Source organism: Calypte anna, chromosome 2 (genome assembly GCF_003957555.1).
Source record: "Calypte anna isolate BGI_N300 chromosome 2, bCalAnn1_v1.p, whole genome shotgun sequence".
NCBI lineage: Eukaryota > Metazoa > Chordata > Aves > Apodiformes > Trochilidae > Calypte > Calypte anna.
Genome location: NC_044245.1, coordinates 112,048,895 through 112,072,702, shown reverse-complemented (window position 1 = coordinate 112,072,702; position 23,808 = coordinate 112,048,895). Strand labels below are relative to the sequence as shown.

The 23,808-nt window shown below is 38.1% G+C and overlaps 1 protein-coding gene across 1 annotated transcript in view; it reads right to left on the bottom strand.

Annotated features, from left to right (window-relative positions):
• Nucleotides 1–23,808, bottom strand: part of LOC103534673 (RP1 axonemal microtubule associated) — a 131,883-nt gene that overhangs the window by 79,350 nt on the left and 28,725 nt on the right. Inside the window, exons 11-16 of the mRNA XM_030444690.1 lie at nt 9,913–10,138; nt 7,616–7,770; nt 6,890–6,968; nt 4,607–4,688; nt 2,436–2,491; nt 2,253–2,285 (exon numbers count right to left, since the gene is read on the bottom strand). Of these exons, the coding sequence (XP_030300550.1) occupies nt 2,253–2,285; nt 2,436–2,491; nt 4,607–4,688; nt 6,890–6,968; nt 7,616–7,770; nt 9,913–10,138 (631 nt within the window). The remainder of the gene's footprint in view (nt 1–2,252; nt 2,286–2,435; nt 2,492–4,606; nt 4,689–6,889; nt 6,969–7,615; nt 7,771–9,912; nt 10,139–23,808) is intronic.

Genomic DNA, 23,808 nt, shown 5'->3' with positions numbered 1-23,808 from the left:
ACTGTGTTTTGGCAGAATGCAAAGCCAGCAGCAGCGTTCACAGCAATCTGGGATTTATGCTTCATTAAAGCTGGTATGATGCCAGCCTTGCTGAAGAAGGACAGAGAACGTTCAACTAACCCACTAAACAATGGTAATTTTCAAATTCTCTTCTTTGCCTAAGTCATTGAACATTTACTAACTTTATACAAAAAGAACAAGATATCTGCCCACTGGAGTGACTTGTTTTGTTACCTTTGTTATGGACCTTACCTAAACACATTGATCTTATTTGGGAAATCTCCAAACACAAATGAATTATGCCAATCAATTTTTTGTCACTTTCCCTGAAACCCACTTGTAACATTTAACTTGTTTAGAATATGACCAAAGAAGTGCCTAAAATATTAACTCCCTAAAATCAACACTGCTGCTGGCCTCTTATTCAGCAAATGTATTAATGGAAAGTTTTTGCTTCCACTGTGAGTGGTACTGCTTATTGTTACTATCTGTTCTACCATGTGAAAACTTCACTGCTACAACTGCTAGGAGGATATAAGGCAATCACTTTTTCTTCCAAGACTCTCCATCTCTAGAATTTCCTCTTACCACCTCTAAACTTAGCACTGTGTCATGATGCTTGACACAGAACTGAGTACATGACACCTTTCTGAACCTCTTGTGATTGTTACCCTCCTATAAATCTGTCTTTTCACATGCAAGGTCTGTGAGGTAAGTAGCATAGCAACATACACTAAAGTGTAAACAATCCTGAGATCAGTCCTGCTTATCATATTTTTACATAAGGCATTACAAAGCACATTCTCTCACCTATCTCAGTTCCTCCCTGGAATGTGTCCCTGGGTAAAGACGGCTAAAAAGCAACTCAGGCTAAGCTGATGCAGAATTAATTGGCAGAACAGTTCCTAAAAATGTTCTTCTCTTTTATACTTCTATTATTAAGAACTTTTGATCTCCACCTAAGAAATCAGCACATACACTCCTGGACATCTTGACAGTGTGACTTTTCAAAGATTGATTAAGAATAAGCCACTCCTTTCTCCTCATACCCAATATATGGTGTCTAATCCCTCTTGACAAGCACAGACTCTCAGCAGCCTGTGCATCTGTGCCCTGTTTATTATAGCACAATAAAGAATGTAGCTGCACTGGAAAATAAAGAACTCAGATGAGCAGTAAAATATAATCTATTTTCTGAACATATGGTGAAATAGATATTATGGTATTGTATTATGTTATATTATGGTTGCATCTCTGGACTGTGCACTTAGCAGAATGCAAAACAAGGCTCCCTTGTAAAAATCAAAGGTCTCTGTGGGAAAGCCTTTGCCTACAGAGTTAATTAGTCTCCTCTTCTCAAATTTACATTACCATGGAACAAAAAAGGTGTTGGCTAAACTGTTTGTTTAAATGCAAATTATTTTATTTCCACAGAAACTGGAATAAGATTGAGAGATGAGGACTCACCCTGCAGAAGGCAAGTCACAGTTTCCAGAGTAAAGCAAACATAACTATTAGTATTTTTGTTCCTCTCACACAGTTCTGAGATACAATTACACAGAATACTCACTTATAGATAAGTATTCATAATGTTACTTGTGTCCTTCTGTTTATCTTCTCAAGTTAGGGAGAAACACAGAGATGGTATCTCAAATTGTAAAAATTACTGATTATTACACTGATGGGGCTGTCTTTGCTGGCATAAATTAGACAGCTAGATATGAAGTTTTTCATTAAAATCATTTTACTTATTCAAGCAGATTTAGTCAACTGAATGCATATACTACATTTAGCTTCAGTAACAGATTTGGAGGTTAAGCCTGCTTTATTTCTAGCTGCTTCAGGAATACCCTGATGGATTTTGACCTGAAAATGCTTCCACTGACACTTCACAACACATTTTTCAACTCAGTGATGTTTGTTACGGGACCTGTCCCCATGTATTAAATGACAGTGACATCGGGATAAACAAAACAACACTTGAATCTCTTAGAGGAATCCCTGGCTGATTTCAGAACAGAATAATAGAGATACAAATAAAATCATAAATGCTTTATGAGCAGAATGTTCTTCTCAATTCCTAATAAAGTCATAGTCCTTTACATAGACCACTCTTAGCCAATTTGTCTTCATTTTTTTTCACACTTACTTGTTTACATGAGGTCACTCGCTCACCTATTTACCACTTAACACTGATTTGCAGATTAAATTCAGACAGCAAAAACAATGGTGTAGAAAAAAAACCTGCTTACTTTTAAGGAATGCCTCCTTTGAATAGACATCCTCTGAAAAATGAAGAGAAAAAAATAGATGACCAAGCTTTATTATCACTTTTCTCATATTACAGTTTTATTCACAAGGGTCCTCATTAATAACTAGGCATTAAGTATAGACCATGTTTTTGTAATACAGATTTACTTTAGCAAAATACTTACTGTTGGCAATTAGCTCCCTCTCAGTTTTCCCATCATCTTGATATTCATCTAACCATCTTTAATTGGAAAAACAAAAATAATAAAATTAATAAATATTACCTGTATATTACAAGTAACCTGACAATTACCTTCTCTCTCCAACAGTATTTTTTAAATACCTTATTATAAAATTATTCCTTGAATCTACTTCCTAGATTGAATTTTCTTTCATACATTCATCATAGTTGCTCTTATTCAAATTAGGAGAATTTGGCTCACTCTACTCTGGGAGAACAGGAATTTTCATGGTAGCTGTATGGAGTAGTACAGCACTATATGAAACACTAAGTATTTACAGGATCAGAGACTCAATGGTACACTCAGAGGAGTCATATAATCTGCAGTAGCTACTTATATTTATTCTACTTTAAATTATACATAGCCCTTGCAGTTGTATAAGTTGCTAAAGCTTCTGTAGATCTGCAGCAATGAGCTGAACCTTTTTTATTTGCTTTCCATTTCTCTTATACTGATGAATATACAGATTTTTCCTGAAATATCATTTCATTACAAACACAAAACCATACTCCTTGTATTGATCCCACTTGCTGATATAGTAACAATTCACAGCTTCTAACAACCTTGCTTGTTTAAAAAGAAACAAATCTGTGCTCACTTCTATTCTATTGGCTCCACATTGATGTTGCATTTGTTTAAACATGAGTCCGTCATATCTTTCACTTCTTGTGTACAGTGAAACCTTGAAATAAATCTTAAATGCATGAACTTTTATCTCCACTGTATTTCAACTATTGCTGAACTAAATAGCTTGATTAACTTTTGTTACTTATCTCCTCATTCTGTCCTAAGAAGCAAATGATCACTAGCAGTTTCTACAAATAGAATGGAAACCTTGACACGTCGGCAGCACATGTGCACTGCAGGCAAACAATCACAGGACTCCTCTAGCTGTGTATTTTGTGTCTCTAATCTTTTTCTAAGACTTTAAATTTTATTTACTTCTTTTTGACATGGCAGTTTTATAGAGAGCCCAAATGTCTTCATTAAGTATCTCTCCTTTTAGAGGTCTCATAAAATCTCCTTGTAATTAAAGAAACAATTGCCTCATTCATCTACTCTTCCAATAATTATCTTTAATGCACGTGAAACCAATTAAAAAGCCTGACAGGCAAAAAGGAAAACTGAATTAAAAAAAATGATCATTGGAATAATAGTTCTGAGAGGATTAAGGGGTTCATAAATGGTTCTTAACTAGTAATTCACAGGAACCTTCCAAAACCACACATCTTGTCTTTTTGTAAGCTTTTACTGAACCCCTAAAGATTTTCAAGGTATTAAAGCATGGTTCTCACCATAATATGGAAATCATTACAGCCATATAACTCAAACTTATAAATTCCAGAAACTGCATACTACAGAACATAATTAGCTGGATCTAAATTACATTTTTTCAAATTATTTCTATGGTATTGTATATATTAATTTAGAAATAACACACGCAAATCCTTACTTTCGTGTTTTGTCTTTTTGTTTGTCTGTTTGCTTGTTGGTTTGTTTTTTGGGTTTTTTTTGTTATAGCCATATGATTCAGCTCAATGATTGTTGAAAGATTAGGTTGCAGTTGTCTCAGGTAATAAAAGTGTTTGGAAAAATAGTAATAGTATAGTAACTGTTAGAACTGAGAGAGTTAAACACTTTCCAATTTTGCCCACGGCAGCAACATTCTGGACATAGTTAAGACAGACAAATAGAGGCTAATTAAATGAAAGAATTGCTGTAACTCTCCTTTAGAATAAAGTTTAAAGGTCTTTCCAAAGATTTCCAGGATGTATTTGAAGTTTTCAGTGACTGAGAAAGAGAAACTGACCAAAATCAATACAGCTAAATCTTGACAGACAGTACTTTTCAAAAGACCGGGAACCAAAAGGTTATTTATTTTCATGTGGGGTCTATATAATTTAGATAAAAGAAAGATCATTGCAACCCTTTCTCATATGCAACATTTGGCTATGATTCCCTCTAGTAGAGCAACTTTGTTCTTTGTATCCAATTTCAAAATTTTGCATCCCTTGTATGTTGAAAAACTCAGAACAGAGACATGCCTGTTCTTTTTCAATTTTTCCTAGGTTCCTTGCAGGGTAACAAATATTTTTCCTCCATGAATGGCATACCTGTTACAAGGAAATACAACCTCCTGAGCTTCCTTTCCTTCTTTATGTTTGATGACAATCTTGTCCAGAAACCACCCATTGCCTGTGTTGAAACAACAAACATTTATCATAAGAAATAACACAATTTTGAGGAATAAATTTAAAGAAAAAAGCCTATATTATCTTCTTCAAGCAGAAATACAGGTCATATTAATACAGAGCTCAGCTAAATAGATAAGACATATAAACAGAATGAAAGCTTTATCACTCTATGTCTCTCACAAGAGGAACAATGTGAATTCTTCTCTACCTTGCTCTGTTTTAATTTTGAGAGGGGTGGATTTTTTCCCTTGGAGACAAGTATATGCATACATCAGTGAACTGCCAACACCATCCCAGCCTACATCTCTTGATTCCTTGTGATCAGGCACAAAAGATGTTGGGGAAAATTTGTTTATGAAGTTAAGAGATCTGTGTGAAAGCTGGAAACCTGTGTCCTCTGTGAGTGAGTTTGTGTCCTGGTTTGGGCCAGGATAAAGGTGATTTCCTGTCTTGTACTTTTGCTTTCATCTAAGTCTCTTGTAAGTATTTGCACTTGCTGAAATTAACAGCAAATTTCTCAGGCAGTGTCTGGCTCTAGGACTGATAACACTTGATGTTTATAGTTACTGCTAGAGACTGGTGTGCAGAGCCAAGGACACTGCTCAGCTCTGAGGAAAATTTTTACCCTCCAGAAGGAAGAAAGAGGTCCCACCTGCAGCCCTGCTTTGGGGAGGAACGGACAAGATAGATGCCAGAATTGACCAAACAGAGTATTCCATCCCATATACATCATACTCAGTATAAATTTGAGGGATCAGGGGGGCCAAGCCAGATTTCCTGCTTCCAGCTTCCGGCTGCTTGCCCTTCCTGCCTTTCCTGCCTCCCTTCCTTCGCCTGGCATCCTGGAAGGATTCTGTCCGTTCCTCTGCCTGTGGTCCTGATCCGTGCCAGCCCATATCTGTGTGTTCCTGCCTCCAGTTCCCGACTGCTGCCGACTCCAGGAGTCCAGCCTGGACTTTCCTAGGGCTGCCCTGCAGCCTCGGTGGTGACGTGAGAGTTACTGGGGGAAAAGGGGGGAGGAATGTGGTATCCATTTTCCTGTATATTTGTATATATTTAGTAATTTTTTCCTATTTATCATTACTGTTTCATTAAAGTTGTGTAGTTTAGTTTCCAATCCATAAGTCTCTCTCCCTTATTCTCTCTCCTTTCTTTATCAAGGAGGAGAGAGAGATTAACAGAGAGCATCTGTTATTCGGTTTAATTGCCGGGCCAGTGTTAAATCGTGACAGGTTGTTATTGCATATGTAAAAGTTATGATTAACAAAATACTAAGACTTCTCTCATTTGCAGGTGGATTGGGACTTCAGCCTTGGAGGGGATTTTTATGGATAGGTGCCAGTAACTGGGAAAAACGAGGATCTAAGGATCCAGGGCCAGCTTTCTGTGTTAGGTCATGGGCTAGCAGTAGAAACAGTCAGCAAGATGGGTGTTCCTTGAGGACATTGCAGAACAGAGTATGGTAAAAATGCTTTTTTCATCTAGTATCAGTGTGGGCTTAAACCACTTTAAAAATCCATCTCGTCACTTGTCTTCTCCATAACCAGTAATCTGGAAATATATTAGCAGTATTGGCACGGTCAGTGCTTTTGAGTGCAAGTTTTCAATTCATTTACACAATTCCAGAGATACACACCATAAGGGCCTGTGTCAAAAATCTGACCCATCACAAAATTCTCTATTTTTTTCTGAAAAAACTACAAGATGAAAGCAATGTCACTCACTGGTGCAGCTCCACACTGGCTTGCACAGGTTAAATAACCAAATCTTCTACTGTTGCCCAAAGCAGCAAAGACAATATGCTATAACTACATAAAATTAGTTTGGTAGTAAAGTAGGTGTTGAATATACTTGATTCTATCTTACCAGTTTTCACTCTTTCTCTCTTTGTCTAATGAAGGATTGTATTATCTGCATGAGCAAAGCTTTAATGAGTTTTCAATATGCAAACAAATAGTGCTTTCTTATAAATAAACTTGAAACAAAGAGCAGAATGACAGTATTTGATATTAAATTTGTGTCCTTTTGCTCTCAATTACCACTGTTTCTCACTGTCCAGTCACGGTGACCAGCCTGCAGGAAGGCTTTTTATCACTGCAAGACCTTCTGTCACATTTTGTATAAAGGATGCAATATAAATCAAGTGTACTGTGTTTAAAAAGGACCAAAGAACAGATTAGTCTCTAGGAAGTTAAATCCTACCTGGACCAGCTCCATCATGGCTAATCAGAACTTTCTCCAAGTCCCCCAGTGAGACAGCCTTTATGCAGAAAATATCCATCTGTGGAACCATACAAGGAAAATTACAAAGGTCTGGAACACAGCTATTGCTTTGACTATAGCAATATGAAATAGTCTATTTTTTCTCTTTTCTTTTTCTAAAATGTATATAAGTATTTTGTATTGATCCTTGCCAGTCAGTGAGTCTCTTTTAAGGCTTTCTAAGGTGAATAACACTTGAAAATTACTCCACAGAGACAACACTCAATTCCTTTCGCTTAACACAGGGATCAGTTGCAAAGAATTATTTGGTAATCTCTGTAACATATTTTCTAGCCCTATCCACCTCACCAAAAATGGAATAAGGATTTAGAATTTGATTCTCAAATTCTCACAGTGATGTGTTCAGGAGAGCAAACACATTATTGCTAACATTTTATCTATATGTGCAATACAAATAAGCAAGAGTACCCAAATTCTCCTATGCAATGCTCTTAGTAAATGATTGATCCAGCACATTATTCATAAATTATTAAATTATTCACATTATGTAATTCTGTAAGTGATATTGAGCAAAGAAAACACATAAGAAAATGGCAAAGTGCTTGAATAAAACTTGTAAATAAAAAGATATTTACTCTTTTGAAAAGCAGCTTGCTAGCCATAATTTACTCTTATTGATCAGAAGCAACAATGGTTTTACTTCACCTGTCCCTGTTGAAATTTTACATGATTATTCTTAGATCTATGGAGCTTCCTTTTGCCAGCATCTCCTCTTGTGCCAATGAGGTTGATATATACGTTAGCATCTGTTTCAGCACCAGGTTTAGCACCAGTGTATACATGGACCTCATACACCAACACTAGAAGAAGAAAAAGCTTGATATTATCTTGATATTATCCCTGTAGTTTGCACATGATTCAGAAAGCTTTACCACGACTATTTTGCTAGAAGACCATACTGACTTTCAAGTTTGGAAGTAGCAGCACCTATCCAAGGATTTGTCACTTCCAGGCTCAATTCTTGCTATTCTCTCCACAAAAAAATATAAAAATATGAAAATAGCAAGCTTAAAAAAAAACACATTGTGGTGAATATAGCTGTGTATTCCTCAACAAAACAGCCCATCAAGCAAGTGTTCCCTAGTGCTCCAATTTCTTCTCTTACTCCTTGTTGAGTATTCACAATTTCAAGACCTAATTTTCCAAGTCTTTCAATAGCTGGGTGCCTAGACACAGTCTCCAGCAATAGCTCCATTGCACTGGAACCAGGACATTTCCAACCTCCAGATTTTCTGGGGCATTAAACTTCATTTCATCTTAACAGGTGAACAGAAATAATTAATCCTTGGGGTTTCAGATTTTCACCCCACATACAATGGTGGGCAAGCAGATGAATGGAGCTCTCTCATTTAGAAAAAGTGGACACTTGCTTCATCATTAGTGGATGCTAATACTTTTTAAACTGCTCTCATGTAAAATATATTTACAACTTTCTAATACCTCTGCTTCTAGACCAGAGTCTTACATACAAAAAAATATATGCTTATATTTGAAGAATTCTGGAATATAATTAAGAGATACCATAGCAGGATATTTTGCATCACACTAATACTTGTAATTATCCAGATATGCAAATTTCTATTTAAAAAAATGAGTATAGACTGTTTATATTATTACTACTTATATAAAAAGTTTGGTATCTATATTACACCTACAAATAATTTACATAATGAGAACTTCAACATTTTAGTAGCTACAAGCACAATTTTAAAGCACATTCAAGGCTTTTTTTAGAGAAGCTCTTTAATGATAAATGATTACAACAAGAAAATACCAACAAGTTCTTTCATTTCTGGAGGGAGGCCAAACCAAATAGATTAAGTACAGGACAAACCAGAACAGAATAAGAGATAATTATAACACGACACAAAGATATTAACAGATAAATAAATGACAGTTCCCTTTGTAGCACTGTGCATCTCTGTGGTAACCAGAGAGATGGTAATGATTTAATCAAATACAGCTCACTATTGCCACGAGCTTAAATAAATCAGACCTGTTTCTCAGCATATTCTGCATAGTCTTTCTAAGGCCCTTTGGCCTTAAAACCTACCAAAAACATCCACATATCACCAGCCCTGACATTTTTTTCAGAGAACTATATCCTTTTGAGTTGACGCTTTTTTCTTTTTTATATTTTCTTCTGAAATTATTTGCTTGTAACTAAGTGCACAATGATCCTTTTTTTATGTTTAATCACTGATTCCTTATAATATTCACTGCTTCATTCTGCATACAGTTTGCCTATTACACCTATGTAAGACCTATCATTGTCAAACAGTACTGCCTATCAGCTACATCATTATCATTCTATTAATGTAAAGAGAATTCTATTAAAAAATCCATTGCACTAAATTATTATACAGGCTCCCTATTCCTTTATAGAGGCCCAGGACTTTTTAAATAAAAACTTTATATTATGGGCTATTTTCCACTTCACATGAAGAGAACAGAGTAAAAGCCATGGTAAACTTTGAAGTACCAAAGTGCTGCCCTGCAGGTTAAAAATTCATGTGAATGGCTGTGACTTGAGTCTAACTGGGAAAACACATGATGATTCAGATGATATATTACTGTAAAGAATATTTGAATAAACAACACAAGGATCATAGCAAACTTCCTAGAAGGTACTGGGTGTCACATGGCATTACATACCTTGATAAGGAGATAAGTATTTACCTGTGATTTAGGGACACTGTGAGAATGCCAGAATTTTATAGGGGTAAGATAGCCTGGCCACAGCTAGTATTCTGTTTGGGGGAAGGAAAGAGTGGGCTAAAATGATCAGTTCAAGCTTCTATAGAACTAGAAAGTATCTGGAAGTAGTTGTTTCATGGTTACACTGGCTTTTGGACATTCTGCCCTGAAAGAAACATGAAGAGCTGTCATATGCTTGCAGGATATGGCTGGGGAACACATGATTTAAAATACACATCACATACATGGCAAAAGCTCCTTTGCAGGGTTTCTTATTGCCACTTCTCTCCACGTGTCACCTTCCTCCTTGTCTTCTGCAAGCCAGCACTCTATGGGGAGACAAATCTCTTCATCAGAAAGAGGGATTACTCGTTCAAGTCTGACTTCCTCCAGGTACCAACTAGGATCACTTCCAGTGTTGTCATGGCCAATGCGGATTTTATACAGCTGCCCAAGATCTCTAAGATTAATCTGTAATGATTAAAAAAAAGTAAAAAAGCAAAAAATTTAAAAACCTGAATTTTAATAACAAATTATAATGTTGTCTTTTAGCAAACTTTCTTCAACAAAGTATGCAAGCTAAATGTGCAGCTAGCATAACCTAATGTTTTTTCTTAGAAAATTAAACCTTGGTATACAAAGAATCTCAGAGCAACCCAGCAAAAGCCTATAGAGTAGTCTGCAAGTGTAATTATATTGACTTCAGTACCATACTATTTCAAGTGACTAAAGGGCTCAGACAGTCCCATCTGGTTTTAGATCTCTTGACAGTATCCACTTTGTAGTGTTATAATGTAAATCTCTATTTCTAGACAAATAACAAGGAGAAGTACCTTCTGTCATTGCTGCATGAAATAAGGTGTTTTGCAGTTATACTGTCACCATCAGCAGATCCCTATTAACTATTCCTACCACTTACCAGTGTGCTGTGGCCCTCTTTTGTCTTTGTCTTCTATCTTTATGTGCATTGGTGTCAGGGTTAACTGTTTCTGTAAGTGCTGACGCCACACTGCAGCAAATTTAAACAATAAAACATGACTATGTCACATTGAATACTGCAGCCCTGAAATAAGAGCCACTTCGTTTTAGGCTGCAGAAGTTTTTAAGGAAAGCTGATGGCAGGAACCCAAGCATAAAAGTAGGGCTAACCACTTCCATTTTCAGTGGTGTGCTTGAAAGCTTGTGATATTGGGGAAAAAAAATCAGAAAGGACAAAAAAAATACGTTGTTTCTCTTACCCTTACACAATTTTTGTACTGTTTAACATCAAAACAAAAAACAAACTAGCAAAAAAAATGGATTGACAAAGAATTAACATCAACAATACCCCAGTAGTCTGCATCATCAAAAAGGGTGAACTAAGATTTGTGTTTGAAGGTCCCTTGCCTCTGTTCTGGAAGTCTGGACCAGAATGAGGGTTTCCCCTTCAATGTTTTCTGCTAAAGAAGACTACAAGGCAATTCTTCTTTTCTCTCTGGAGCTGGGAAATGTCAGAGACACTAATGAGACTTTCACTCTTTCTTTGAACTGTTTTCCTAAGCAATGACACACAGGCTCTGGTAACCCTGACATTTCTTGGTCACAAGGACCATCACAGAAGAGATTCTTGCAGCTTGGACTGAACAGCCTTTCCTTGCACCCCTGAGCCAGCCTGGCATACCTATGTCTCAGGATGGTACCATGACACATATGCTAGTTGTATAAAGACTGAAAAGTCACACTTATGGCCAAAGTAGTAGGTTTCCTTATATTAAAACAGTACGTTAAAGTAAGAGGTGCTAACTGATGGTGAAGTTATAGCATTAAAGCAATAAACCCATGTACTTCAGAATTGCAGCAGCAGACAAAAAGCTCTCTGAAACTAACCACAAATGTAGCCAGGGCATGGGCTAACTTGCCATAATAACCCCGTCACACAGCTACAAAGTAGAGAGCTCTGCAGAGGACGTCTGCTAAGGTTACCTTGCAAATAAACACAATATATTAGAGCTCTCACACTTCATTGTGAACTGAATAAACTATAGCACTGGCAAACAGCAAAGGTGATGGTCTCCTCATATCCAGGCACTGGCTGCTATTTGTGGTATTGAAGCATTAAAGTTATTTACTAAATTACTTTTGTAAAACATTCAACCCTTGTGACCTCACGCCCATGATTTGATTCTGGCCTAAATCCTCCTGAAAGGGGAGCAGCACAGCCACCTTGACATATAGTATTCATTATCATGACACTGGGTCAGGACCAGGAAGCTCTGCCCAAGATCCTCTTTTCTCTTCTGAAGCATCTATCTATTCATGTGGCTGTGAAGCAAACTGAAACAACACTGAAAAAAAAATCCTGCACATCTATAGTGAGTTGGCTGAAAAATGAAGTCAGAACTTTATTAGTTATATTAATTTGATTTATCATATTATGCTAAAGTGCATTTTTTCAGAAGGAAATCTAAAGTGGGAGATTATGTTTCCAGCTTAATCTGCAAAGGGTTTCAACATTGTATCATAGGATCATAGAATAGTTTGGGTAGGAAGAGATATTTAGAATTAGTCCAATCCTCCTGCACTGAGGGGGAGAAGGGACATCTTCAACTAGAGCAAATTGCTCAGAGTCCTGCCCAATCTGACCCTGAACGTTTCTGGGACTGGGTCTTCTACCAACTCTTTGGACAACTTGTTCAGTGTCTTACTCTTCTCATTGTATACAATTTCTTCCCTATATTTAGTTTAAACCCTGTTTTTGTTTAAAACTGTTACCCCTTGTCCTTTTGCAACAGGTCCTGTTAAGAGTTTGTCCCTACTTTATTATCGGCCCTAAAGGTACTAAAAGGCTGCAATAAGGTTTCTCTGAAGCCTGTCTTTCTCCAAGCTGAACCCCTACTCTCTCAGCCTACTGTCATAGCAGGCATCCCATTCCTCTGATAACTTTTGTGACACCCCCCCCGGACCTGCTCCAGCAGCTTGACATCTTTCAGGTCCTGAGAAGCCCATAATACTGCAAGGGGGGTCTCACCAGAGAGGAATAGAGGCACAGAATCTCCTCCCATCACCAGCTGGCCACAGGGTAGCTGATGTTTGGTAGATCTGGAGAGGAGAGCTCACAAAAGTAAGCAGAGGTAATAACCAAACAAGAAAATTAAATAAAACAAAAACCAACTAAAAACCCCAAACAAACAAAAGAAGCAATTTGGAAAAGAAGGAGAGGGAACACCACATCACAGAAACACATAATTACCTTGATTGGAAAAGACCTTTGATTGGAAAAGATCATTCAGTCCAGCCATTAACCAACACTGACAAGCACTTAATTAAGCCATATCCTGAAGCACTATGTGTATAGGGCTCTTAAATACCTCCAGGGATGGTGACTCTACCACTGCCCTGAGCAGCTGTTGCAGTGCCTGAGACATCCACATTACCATGCAGGGACTTCCTAAGCAGCACAGCAAACCATCATACCTAATGAAATGGAGTTTCAAGAAATTCATCACAGAACAGAAAGCTCTATACAGATGGCTAGGATTTCTCCAGGAGATGTTCCGAGGTGGAACAATTCCATTAGATTCACTAAAGTTTGTTTAGCATCTCTAAACAGTCCTGTGTTTGTGTCTTTCTATACTTCCCATCTTTCCCTAACATTCACACTCCAGAAGAGGATGCATTATAACAAAATTAAGGAAGTTATGACTATGATGTTGATGGCAATTTGTCCAAAGGGTCAAGTCATATGTATTTGCTTGGTTAAAACACAAAGGAAAAGTTTGAAGTGAACTTGTCAACTAGACTCACAAATTACAAATGGTAAGCTATGCAGGACATATAAGTAATGCCATGTTTCTAAGGCTGAAAGCTCTCAAAAATAACTAAAAACACAGAACAGTGTAAAACTAATAACTTTCTTAGTTATATTTCTGTTTCTGGCCAATTCTTTATGGGTGTTCTTGAGGGAGAAAAACATGTTTACTCTTAGCTGGAAATTAAGTCAAGAATATCAATGGCAGAGAGCAAATCAACTGTATACGACGTTCTAGAAGACATAAAATACAATTAAATTATTTTTTTTTTAGTTTTGGGGGTTGTAACAATTCATCTTGCTGTCAGATCAGATATCACAATGGTCTTTCAGATATCACAATGGTCTCTCAGTTACCAAGTCAGCATTGACTTGGTAACGTTACTGTTTGCCAATCGGAATCCTGTCAAATATATGTCAGATTTTTGTCTTGCAGTGAAATGCAGATGAAAATACTCTCATCTTTCACCAAGATAAACATCGTATCTTGAGGCTGCTCCTTCATTTTCAGTACTGGTTAAATTGCCCTGAACTTCCATATGATTTGAACATAATGTGATATTTATAAATCTACTTTTGCAAACAGAAACTTCTGTAAAAAGTTGTAGAGCAAAGTTGACGTCGTTCTCCTCATAAACATGTTTACAAAAACATTAATCTACCTGTTCCATATTCTGGCACCAGGGCTGCAAGAGTAGATTCCATTTTACATGACAACAGCCTTCATGTCAGAATTGCAATTAATGGGCTAGGGTTAGAAGAAGGGATGGGTCCAGGATTTAAAAAATCACTCGAATCAGAAAACCAGATTCTATTCCTGGATTTGCTTTAGGCTTCCTGAGAAATATTACATAATTCACAGGTCCTCTTTGCTTCACTGAACTATTCAAGGACAACACCTACATATCTCCTCACAGGACACTACAAAGCTACCTTCATGAATTTTGAGATCCTTGATAGAAGATAGAAGCCCAAAATTCTGTATTTTTTTCTAAATGTTTCTGTTCATTTTGGGTTAGTTGTTATTTTCCCATAACTTAATTGACAGATCAAAAATTACCAGTTGTAATTCTCCTAGCTATCTTTGTAAAGTTAGTGTTCCTACTCAAGGACAATATCATCTCACCATTACCCAGTCTCTCACACAGTCAGACATTTGATTTTTCTTCCTGCTAATGGAACTTGTGCAGCCAGAATAAGGGGAGAATAGCAAGAAACTGTTTAGCAAATGCACTGCACATCAACTGAAGAAGGTAGTAAATATAATAAAGACATTTGTCCACTACAGTGTACCTGGGCATTGCAGGAACTTAAACTTCCTAAACAACAAGAACACAAGGAGATGTGTTTAGCAACTGTACACCTGAGTTAACACAGGTGTCTTTCAGACTGATCAGTCCTGCTTCCCAAGGCACAATGATGCTGGTGAGCACCAAACAGCAGTGCTGCAGCAAAAGTAGCATCTTGAGGCTTAATCCTCACTGGCTTCTGCAGCAGAGCATCAACAACATCATCAGACCAAGGCTCAAATCTCTGTTTACACCCTCAGCAAGTTTGCAGATGACGCTAAATTGGGTGGGAGTGTTGTTCTGCTTGAGGGTACAAAGGCTTTGCAGAGGGACCTGAACAGTCTGGATTGATGGAATAGTATGAAATTTGACAAGGCCAAGTGTCCAAGGCCAAAGGACCTGGGGATTTTGGTCAGTAGCTGGCTGAATATGAGCCAGCAGTTTTGCCCAGGTGGCCAAGGAGGCCAATGGCATTCAGGCTTGTATAAGAAATGGTGTGGCCAGCAGGACTAGGGAAGAGATCATCCCTCTGTACTTGGCCCTGGTGAGGCCCCACCTCTCATACTGTGTTTGTTTTTGGGCACCTCTCTACAAGAAATATATTGAGGTGCTGAAGTGTCCAGAGAAGGGCAACCAAGCTGGTTGGAGGGTCTGGAGCACAAGTTTCATGACTGGAACTGGTATTTAGCCTGGAGAGATGGAGGCTGGGGTGAGATCTTGTAGCTTTCTACCTGAAAGATGGTTGTAGAGAGGTGGGTGTTGGTGTCCTGTTCCTAGTATCAGGCAACAGGAAGAAGAAGTGGCCTCAAGTTGTGCCAGAGGTTTAGGTTGGATGTCAGAGGGAATTTCTTCACAGAAAGGGTTATTAAACACTGGAACAGGCTGCCCAGGGAGGTGGTTGAATCACCATGCCTAGAGGCTTAAAAGACATTTAGATATGCTGCTTAGGAATTTGATTTAGCACTGGAATTCACAGAGTTAGGTAATGGTTGGACTCAATGATCTTAAAAGTCTTTTCCAACCAGAAAGATTCTGTGATTTGATGATTTAGTTTGGGGGTACAAAGCTGCCATTCTGGTGTGGCTTATATCAGCCATATGGAGGACATAAGTAAAATTTGTAGTCCTTGGAAGGTAACAGACAAGGACATAGAAACACAGTATCTCATTAAGGAATCTAGATCACAAACATCAGATATACTGATCTTCTTGTGATTGCCTATTGGAAGGTCTTCTGACAAATGCCAAGCTCATGCTCTTCCCAGCAAAAAGTTATACAAAAAACTTGTATCGTCATTTATAGCTGACTTGTTGCTTGTGAAACTCCTTCTGATGCTTTAACTGATCTGTGCTAAATTCTCTGATAACATCTGAAGGGGATGGACCTCTTACAGACTTGCTTACATGTGTCAGCACTTATTAACCTCAATAATATCATTGTGTGTACAATTATAGTAGTAATTCTATTCTTTTTGTAGTATTATTCCTCACTTTTCTGGGTAATATTATCCATAGCTATCCATATTTTATAGTCTCAGTACCAACAAATATTATGGAAAAACCTGTCCACCACTTTCAAAGTGGTCATTTTCAAACAGGGAAGCTTTGCTTCAGCCATACCCACACTCTAAACATTTTTGAGCAGTTAGACAAGATTAGTCTGCTAATCAATACAATTATATGCTTAGCTCAATGCTACTTTTTTTTTTTTTTTTTTTTTTTTGTGCAAGCATAGGTCTAATTACTCTTCTTGCCAAAGAACATTTTCATTAAACTTGGCCTTACTTTTTGAAATTGAAGCTTAACAAAGCTCATGTTTTAAAATTTGTCTCTAAGCATAAATTGAAATCCAGGTTTATCAGCAAGAAGTTCTTCCTAAAGAGGGTGCAAGGACTAAATTTGAATTCTGTTTCTAAACGAGCTATGCAAATTCCCTTTTCAGTCCATAGCATACCCATGATAATTTGAGTGGAGTTAGTATTACCTATTTTCATGCACCTGACATGTTTAACTAAGTGAAAAGTGAAGCAAGAGTTCCTTGCCTTAACAAGAGACTGTTCAGTGAAATGATACTTTAGTAAAATGATGGAAAAAATATATGGTAATGACTCTATTTCTCTTTTGTACACTGGAATAAGCCAAATAATGCCACTGTATTCCCACTATACAGAAAGTAGCCTGTGATCTCCTTGAAATAAAGTCAGGCTAGCAGGAAAATCATTTGGATAAGTCAACACTTCAGAAGCAGCTACATCAAAATCCCAGTGTCTGACAGAAACACTGGAGACTGTGCTTGACAGACAGTTAAGAATTTCATGTAAGGCCACTTCATTAACAGAATTTCAGGGAAGCCATGTGCAGCAGTGGGATTCCCAAAAGCAAGATAAATCATCAACTGCATAAGCTTAACTTCTACAGCATATGCATATAATAAAGAAGAAGTACTTGGAAGTAGAAGATATTTTTAAATTGTGAGCATGTAGTTGGCAAATGTTGACAAAAATATAATAACTAATGTACCGGTAAAGCACCCACGGTGCTTGCATTTTCCAAACGTTTAAATCCATCCAAACTGTTAATTACAGCCAACAAATTTGGCAAAGTTACATATTAATTCAAGATTATCTCACAGTTTCTTGACAGTCACATGAAAACAGTGGATACAGATACACGTATGGATTATGATTAAAGGCTACACAAAAATCAGCATAATTTTTTTCCTACCTTATACTTGGCTTTGGTCACAACAATAATCTGGGTAGACAAGTACTACTCATGGCACAGTGACAGTCAAACACTTTCTTTTCCAATTCACTCAAGCTCTTTTCATTCTGTAGCTAGCCCAATATCAATACTCACTCACTTGACCTTTCCATAGAGGCTAACAATGTGCTACTATTCAATAAAATGTATGCCAATTATCTGTTACCAGGTTCATCAGAGAAAGGAAATGTCACATTTCTTCTACCTGTTAAACTAATGGCAGCAACAAGTGAGACAAATGGGAAAATGTTTTAAGAATAACATCCAAGCTTTGGAGGGCTTTTCTTTTCCTGTGTGGTTAATTAAACTATGGCAACACTAAGTATCTATGGTATAAAAGTGTACCTGAAAGTAAGTGCAAAATTCTCATATTAGGAGAAAGTAGCCACTTAGAGATTTTTCTAACTGATCTGTGCTTTTCCAAATCAGGCCAGGAGTATTTGCTGAGGAATTAAAACGATACCTAACAGATGATGGTAACTGGGAGACAGCCTAGCACTGGCTGTAAGAAAGCTCAGTAAAAGTGAGGCCGTCCAAGAAAACTTAGAAAACTTAACTTTCATCCCATGCACTCACTTCATGGCAATAGAATCATGCTGCGGTTAGACAAGTGTATCTCATGCATGAAGAAGTGATGCATCATAAGAAAGATTATGTTGGTGGGCCCACAATAGTTTTTCAAATACTCTGAAGGCATGTGAAGATTCATTTAAGAAATGGTAAAAAGTAGCCACCTCAGTCCAGAATGTAAGAGTAGGGCTAGATCTCTGATTTACTCTCCTTTTGACTGTTGATTATACACTACCTGGACAGACTAAGAACCAGCCTCTGCAATATCTGTCTGTCATCTCCTGGTAGTTTTACAACAATAAAATTACATCTAGCAATGTCTTCTCTCAAAAATGTAGGTTACTGTGAGCACATCTGACTGATTTTCTGCACTGTCTTACCAGGCACAGAAGGATATGTTTTATACTTTCCTGACATAAAGAAAGTCAACAGCCTTCTGGGTGCAGTAAGAAGAGTTGCCAGCAGATCAAGGGAGGTGATTATTTCCTTCTACTCAGCCCTGATGAGACACATGAGGAGTGCTGTGTCCAATTCTGGGCTCCACAGTACTAAAGACATAGATATACTGGGAAGAATCCTGTTGAAGGACATGAATATGATTAAGGTACTAGAGCATCTCTGACGTAAGGAAAGGCTGAGAGAGCTGGGACTGTTTAGCCCAGAGAGAATCATAGAATCGGCTGGGTTGGAAGGGACCTCAGAGATCATCAAGTCCAACCCTTGATCCACTACCGCTGCGGTTACCAGACCATGGCACTGAGTGCCACATCCAGTCTCTTTTTAAATATCTCCAGGGATGGAGAATCCACTACTTCCCTGGGCAGCCCATTCCAGTGTTTGATCACCCTCTCCGTAAAGAAATTCTTTCTTATATCCAACCTAAACTTCCCCTGGCACAACTTAAGACCATGCCCTCTTGTCTTGTTGAAAGTCGTCTGGGAGAAGAGACCAACCCCCCCTGGCTACACCCTCCTTTCAGGGAGTTGTAGAGAGTGATGAGGTCTCCCCTGAGCCTCCTCTTCTCCAGGCTGAACACCCCCAGCTCCCTCAGCCTCACCTCACAGGACTTGTGCTGGAGTCCCTTCACCAGCCTGGTTGCCCTCCTTTGGATCTGCTCCAGGACCTCTATCTCCTTCCTAAACTGAGGGGCCCAGAACTGGACACAGGACTCGAGGTGTGGACTCACCAGGGCTGAGTACAGGGGCAGAATCACTTCCTTGGACCTGCTGGCCACACTGTTCCTGATACAGGCCAGGATGCCATTGGCCTTCTTGGCCACCTGGGCACACTGCTGGCTCATGTTCAGCTTCCTGTCAATCCAGACTCCCAGGTCCCTTTCTGCCTGGCTGCTCTCCAGCCACTCTGTCCCAGCCTGGAGCTCCCCATGGGGTTGTTGTGGCCAAAGTGCAGGACCCGGCACTTGGCCGTGTTGAACCTCATCCCGTTGGAATCAGCCCAACTCTCCAGTCTGTCCAGGTCCCTCTGCAGAGCCCTCCTGCCTTCCAGCTGATCCACACTCCCCCCCAGCTTAGTGTCATCTGCAAATTTGCTGATGATGGACTCAATCCCCTCATCTAAATCATCTATAAAGATATTAAACAGAAGGTGGCTCTGGGGAGGATCTTAGCAATATATATACATATCTACAAAGTGATATCCACTGAACAGTCAGGAGAAAATAGGCACAAGTTGAAATAGCATAAATTCCATGTAAATATATGAGGAAAAAAAAAAGTAGCTTAATACTGGAAGAAATACATAATTCAAACAAATAATAATTCAAATACTGGAACAGTTCACCCATAGAGGGAGATATTCAAATCTTGACTGGACAGTGTACTAAGCAGCCTACTCTAGTTGGTCCTGCTTTAAGCAAGGACCTCGGCTAGAAAATCTTTGGTGATCATTTTTAACCTCAACTACACATTAATTCTGTAGCATTCAGTGCAATGGCATCACCTTATTGACATAACTATCTCTAGGGTGAGAATCATATCCAACATTACTAGTACTAAGAAATCCTTATAATGCACAGTGAAAATAATTTTTTGCAAGAGATCAGAGTGTTAAAGGGCTCCCAAAAACCTTACCATTTAAAAATGATGGCCATCATCAAAAACTTTATCAACTTTGTCATCTTCTGTTTTAATGGCAGAGAAATAGATCTCCTCTTGCTTAGCATAAGGCCTATATTGCATAGAGTGTCTATTCTCTTCATAGAGTTGTGCCAAGCCCAAGCAACAAGAAATATTTTTAGGAGCAAGAGCAAGAGAATAAGCCACACGTTAGTCGTACAACTCACTTCTGAAAGGTGCTCAAATACTGATGTGGTGGAAGATGTAAGAATGTGCAGAGACTAGAAAATGGATGAGGTGAAGCCAAGGCAAGAGCATGGATTATTAAAGGCAAAAACTGAATTTAGGCACTTCAACATGGCAAGGGAAAGCTTTTAGCACAGAAACTTTTAAGAAAGGAAACAAGTGCCATGAAATTTCAGAATCTGAAGCCTACTGAGGGTGCTAATCAGACAGTGTAACCTGGGAGAGAGGGTCAAACAAGAGAGACAGAGGTTTTAATATAGATTCATCTTAGAATTGCAGGAAAGGTATGAGGTAGGAAAAAATAAGAAGCTGTACAGATATATGGCTGAAATCTTAAAGAGGGAAAAATATACATGAATATACGTATGGATACATATCTATATACACATACATGTATATACAGACTCCATACTGCAGAATTATTGAACAAGTAGTACCATATTCACTCCCTCTCATTTCTTGAAGATGAGATGAACTGTATTTTTCTCCAAGATTGCTTGTGAGGTCTTTGCATTCCTTCTATTGGAACAGGTTTGATTTTGCTGTTTGCACAGCCTGTAGCTGATGGGTATCATTCTACATCCGTTTCCCTTTTACCTCAGCAAGGAGTGAGGTTCATGCTGTTAGCACATGCAGTTTGTAGAGAGATGGGCAGTTTCAAGTGGAGTCAAAGCCAGCAGTATGACTGTTTTGTGCTGCCTTAAGCATATCTAACTGAAGCCTGGGTTTCTCTGTTTTATTCAACAGTTTCTGGACATAAATGGCCATTATGGCAAACAAGGAAAGCTGGAAAATAGCAGGAGACAAGCTATGCCCAGCTTTTAGGGACTGGCAGTCCCATGGTTAAGAGAGTGGATAGGTACATTAGCACTTGTGGTCACTTCTGCAATCTTCCCACTTGGGAAGAATTCTCACTGAGAGCATTACAGGCTATTTTATTTTAACAATGAGAGGGAAAGCATGAAAATGGATTTATTTCAACCTATTTTTATAATGTTTTGTTTTCTCCCACTGCCTCTCCTTTCAATTTAGAGATCTCAGTTTTGACAGATGAAAGAATTAATATGGATCCAGGAATGAAAGAAATTAACTAAAACACGAGATTCTAAAGGGCTGATTCTAAAGAAAAGCATGTGAAGGGGGCCTACAGGAAAGTTGGGTGGGGCTTTTCACCAGAGAGGGTAGTGACAGGACAAGGTATAATGGTTTCAAACTAAAAGAAGGTAGATTTATGTTAGACATTTAGAAAAAATTCTTCACCATGAGGGTAGTAAGATACAGGAATAGGTTGTCTAGGGAGGTTGCTCATGCCCTCTCCCTGGCAGTGTTTCAGACAAGGCTGGATGAAGCCTTATGCAGCCTGGTCTAGTGGGAGGCATCCTTGACCATACAGGGGGGTTGGACCTAGACAATATTTAAGATCCCTTCCAACCCAAACCATTCTATGGATCTATGATAATTATTGCTGCATAGCTAATTTTAAAGGAGTATTAATTTTATTTAAACAGGAAGAAAGCAAAATGAAAACCAAAAGGAAAATCTCTTAAGTATTACACTTCCAAGTAATGCAATACAGCATGAGGCACACCTGATGAACACAAATCTTTACAAACAAGTTACATGTAACTGGAAGGAAAAGGCTGGTGTTAAAACTTTAACAATCTCAGCACAGGAATACTAGTTATTGAGTTTTATGATCAAGTATCTCTTCAAGTATTAGTAGGAGCCCTGCTATTCATCCACCTGTAGTACTCTCTGGCATTTTGCCCTGATAGAGTATGGAAGTGTTTAAGGGACTCTTTAGACAGACAAAGAAATTATAAATAGTGTAAATGGGTATGGCACCAGCTTTGCAGGTTAGAAAAATTGGCTCCTGCAGCAGAAGTCACATCAGAGATGGATTACAGTTTCCAGTTCTCCTGAAATATAATGCATACTCCATGTCCCATGCTTGTAAGCATGGAACAACTATATTCCTTAAAAAGTCACCACTCACAAAATATAACATGAGATTAAAGTAAAGATTTTGCATATTTCTTAGAAAAAAAAAATCCATCATTCTTAATAGCTTAATACAGTGTTACCTAAGATAAAATTGCCAGTGTGTTGAGACCAGTAAGACCAACACTGCCCCAAAGACACTGCATAGCTGATAATGAAGCAAACTCACAAAGCAAGGCATCAAGGAGTTATGGTTAAGGAGGAGATTGGTCCTGCCACTCTCACTGGGACTATCATACATTTCAAAAACAGATCTACTGAATCACTCAGTGTTTTTACTGACTTCATTATTACTTAAAAAGCAGAACTTGTAACTGAAGGTATGGAATTATTCCATACTGAAGTAATAAAATTGAGAGATTGTAGCTGGTTTTAACAGAAGATAATAGGCTTATAGTCTTCTACTTGCCTCTCTTTGACATAGAAGGGTATATTTGGCATGACCAAACATTAAAAGAATACTTTTAAAAAATAATTTCTTTATCAAACTGTGTGTGCACTCATAAGAGATAATTCAAACTGTTTCAAAGAATGATGATGCAGAATACAGGGCTCTAGAGAAGAGAATTTACAAAATAATTAAAGCTTCAGTGTCTTGAGCAACTCAACATACTGCCAAAATCAGTATTAAATACTCAGGGACTGTGATGACACCAGAGGAAACTGCAGAAAACAGATCACAATTGTGATGAAAGCTGTAACTTTTGGTAGATTGATATTCCTCTATTGGAGGAGGAATTACTCTCAGCAGAAAAATTATACTCTAAAAACCATTCCTGAATAGCAACAGAAGCAGAAAACCATAGCCTAGAAGTACTTTCTTTGAACACACAGGAACAATAAAAGAGCAAAGAGGGAAATCCATCAAATTTAAATTCCTTTCCTTTCCTATTCCCATACTGTTCATCCCAGACTTTCCCATCTGGTAGGAAAAGTTGCCAAGCCACAAGGGCAAACATGGTGCATCTTATACACAACTTTCCTGTGAGAACCTAAACTCCAAGACTGCAGCCAGAAACCAGAAATCCCCCCATCACACAACTGTAAACTACCTTCAGAGAATTTCATGTGCTATAGAAATCTCCAAGGGCAAAAGCCTTTTTACATGCTACCTGCATTACACTGGAGGTTGACCAGTACTTAATCTGATTTACAGATTAGCCAAATCAGAAATAGCCAAAGTCAATGAATTTACACCAGCTGTATGAAAAAATGCAAACATCAAAATTCATGTTCTAGTTGAGCATCAAAGTCACAAGAGTATTTAGGGGAAGACTATTTGATGTACTCACATTTTAATAATTTTCTTTTTCCATTATTTTAACTGTTACTTTCTACTAGATTATTATTCCTGACTTTTATGAAGATAATTCAGTACAATTTTGTCTCATTGTCTTTTTGTGTGCCATTG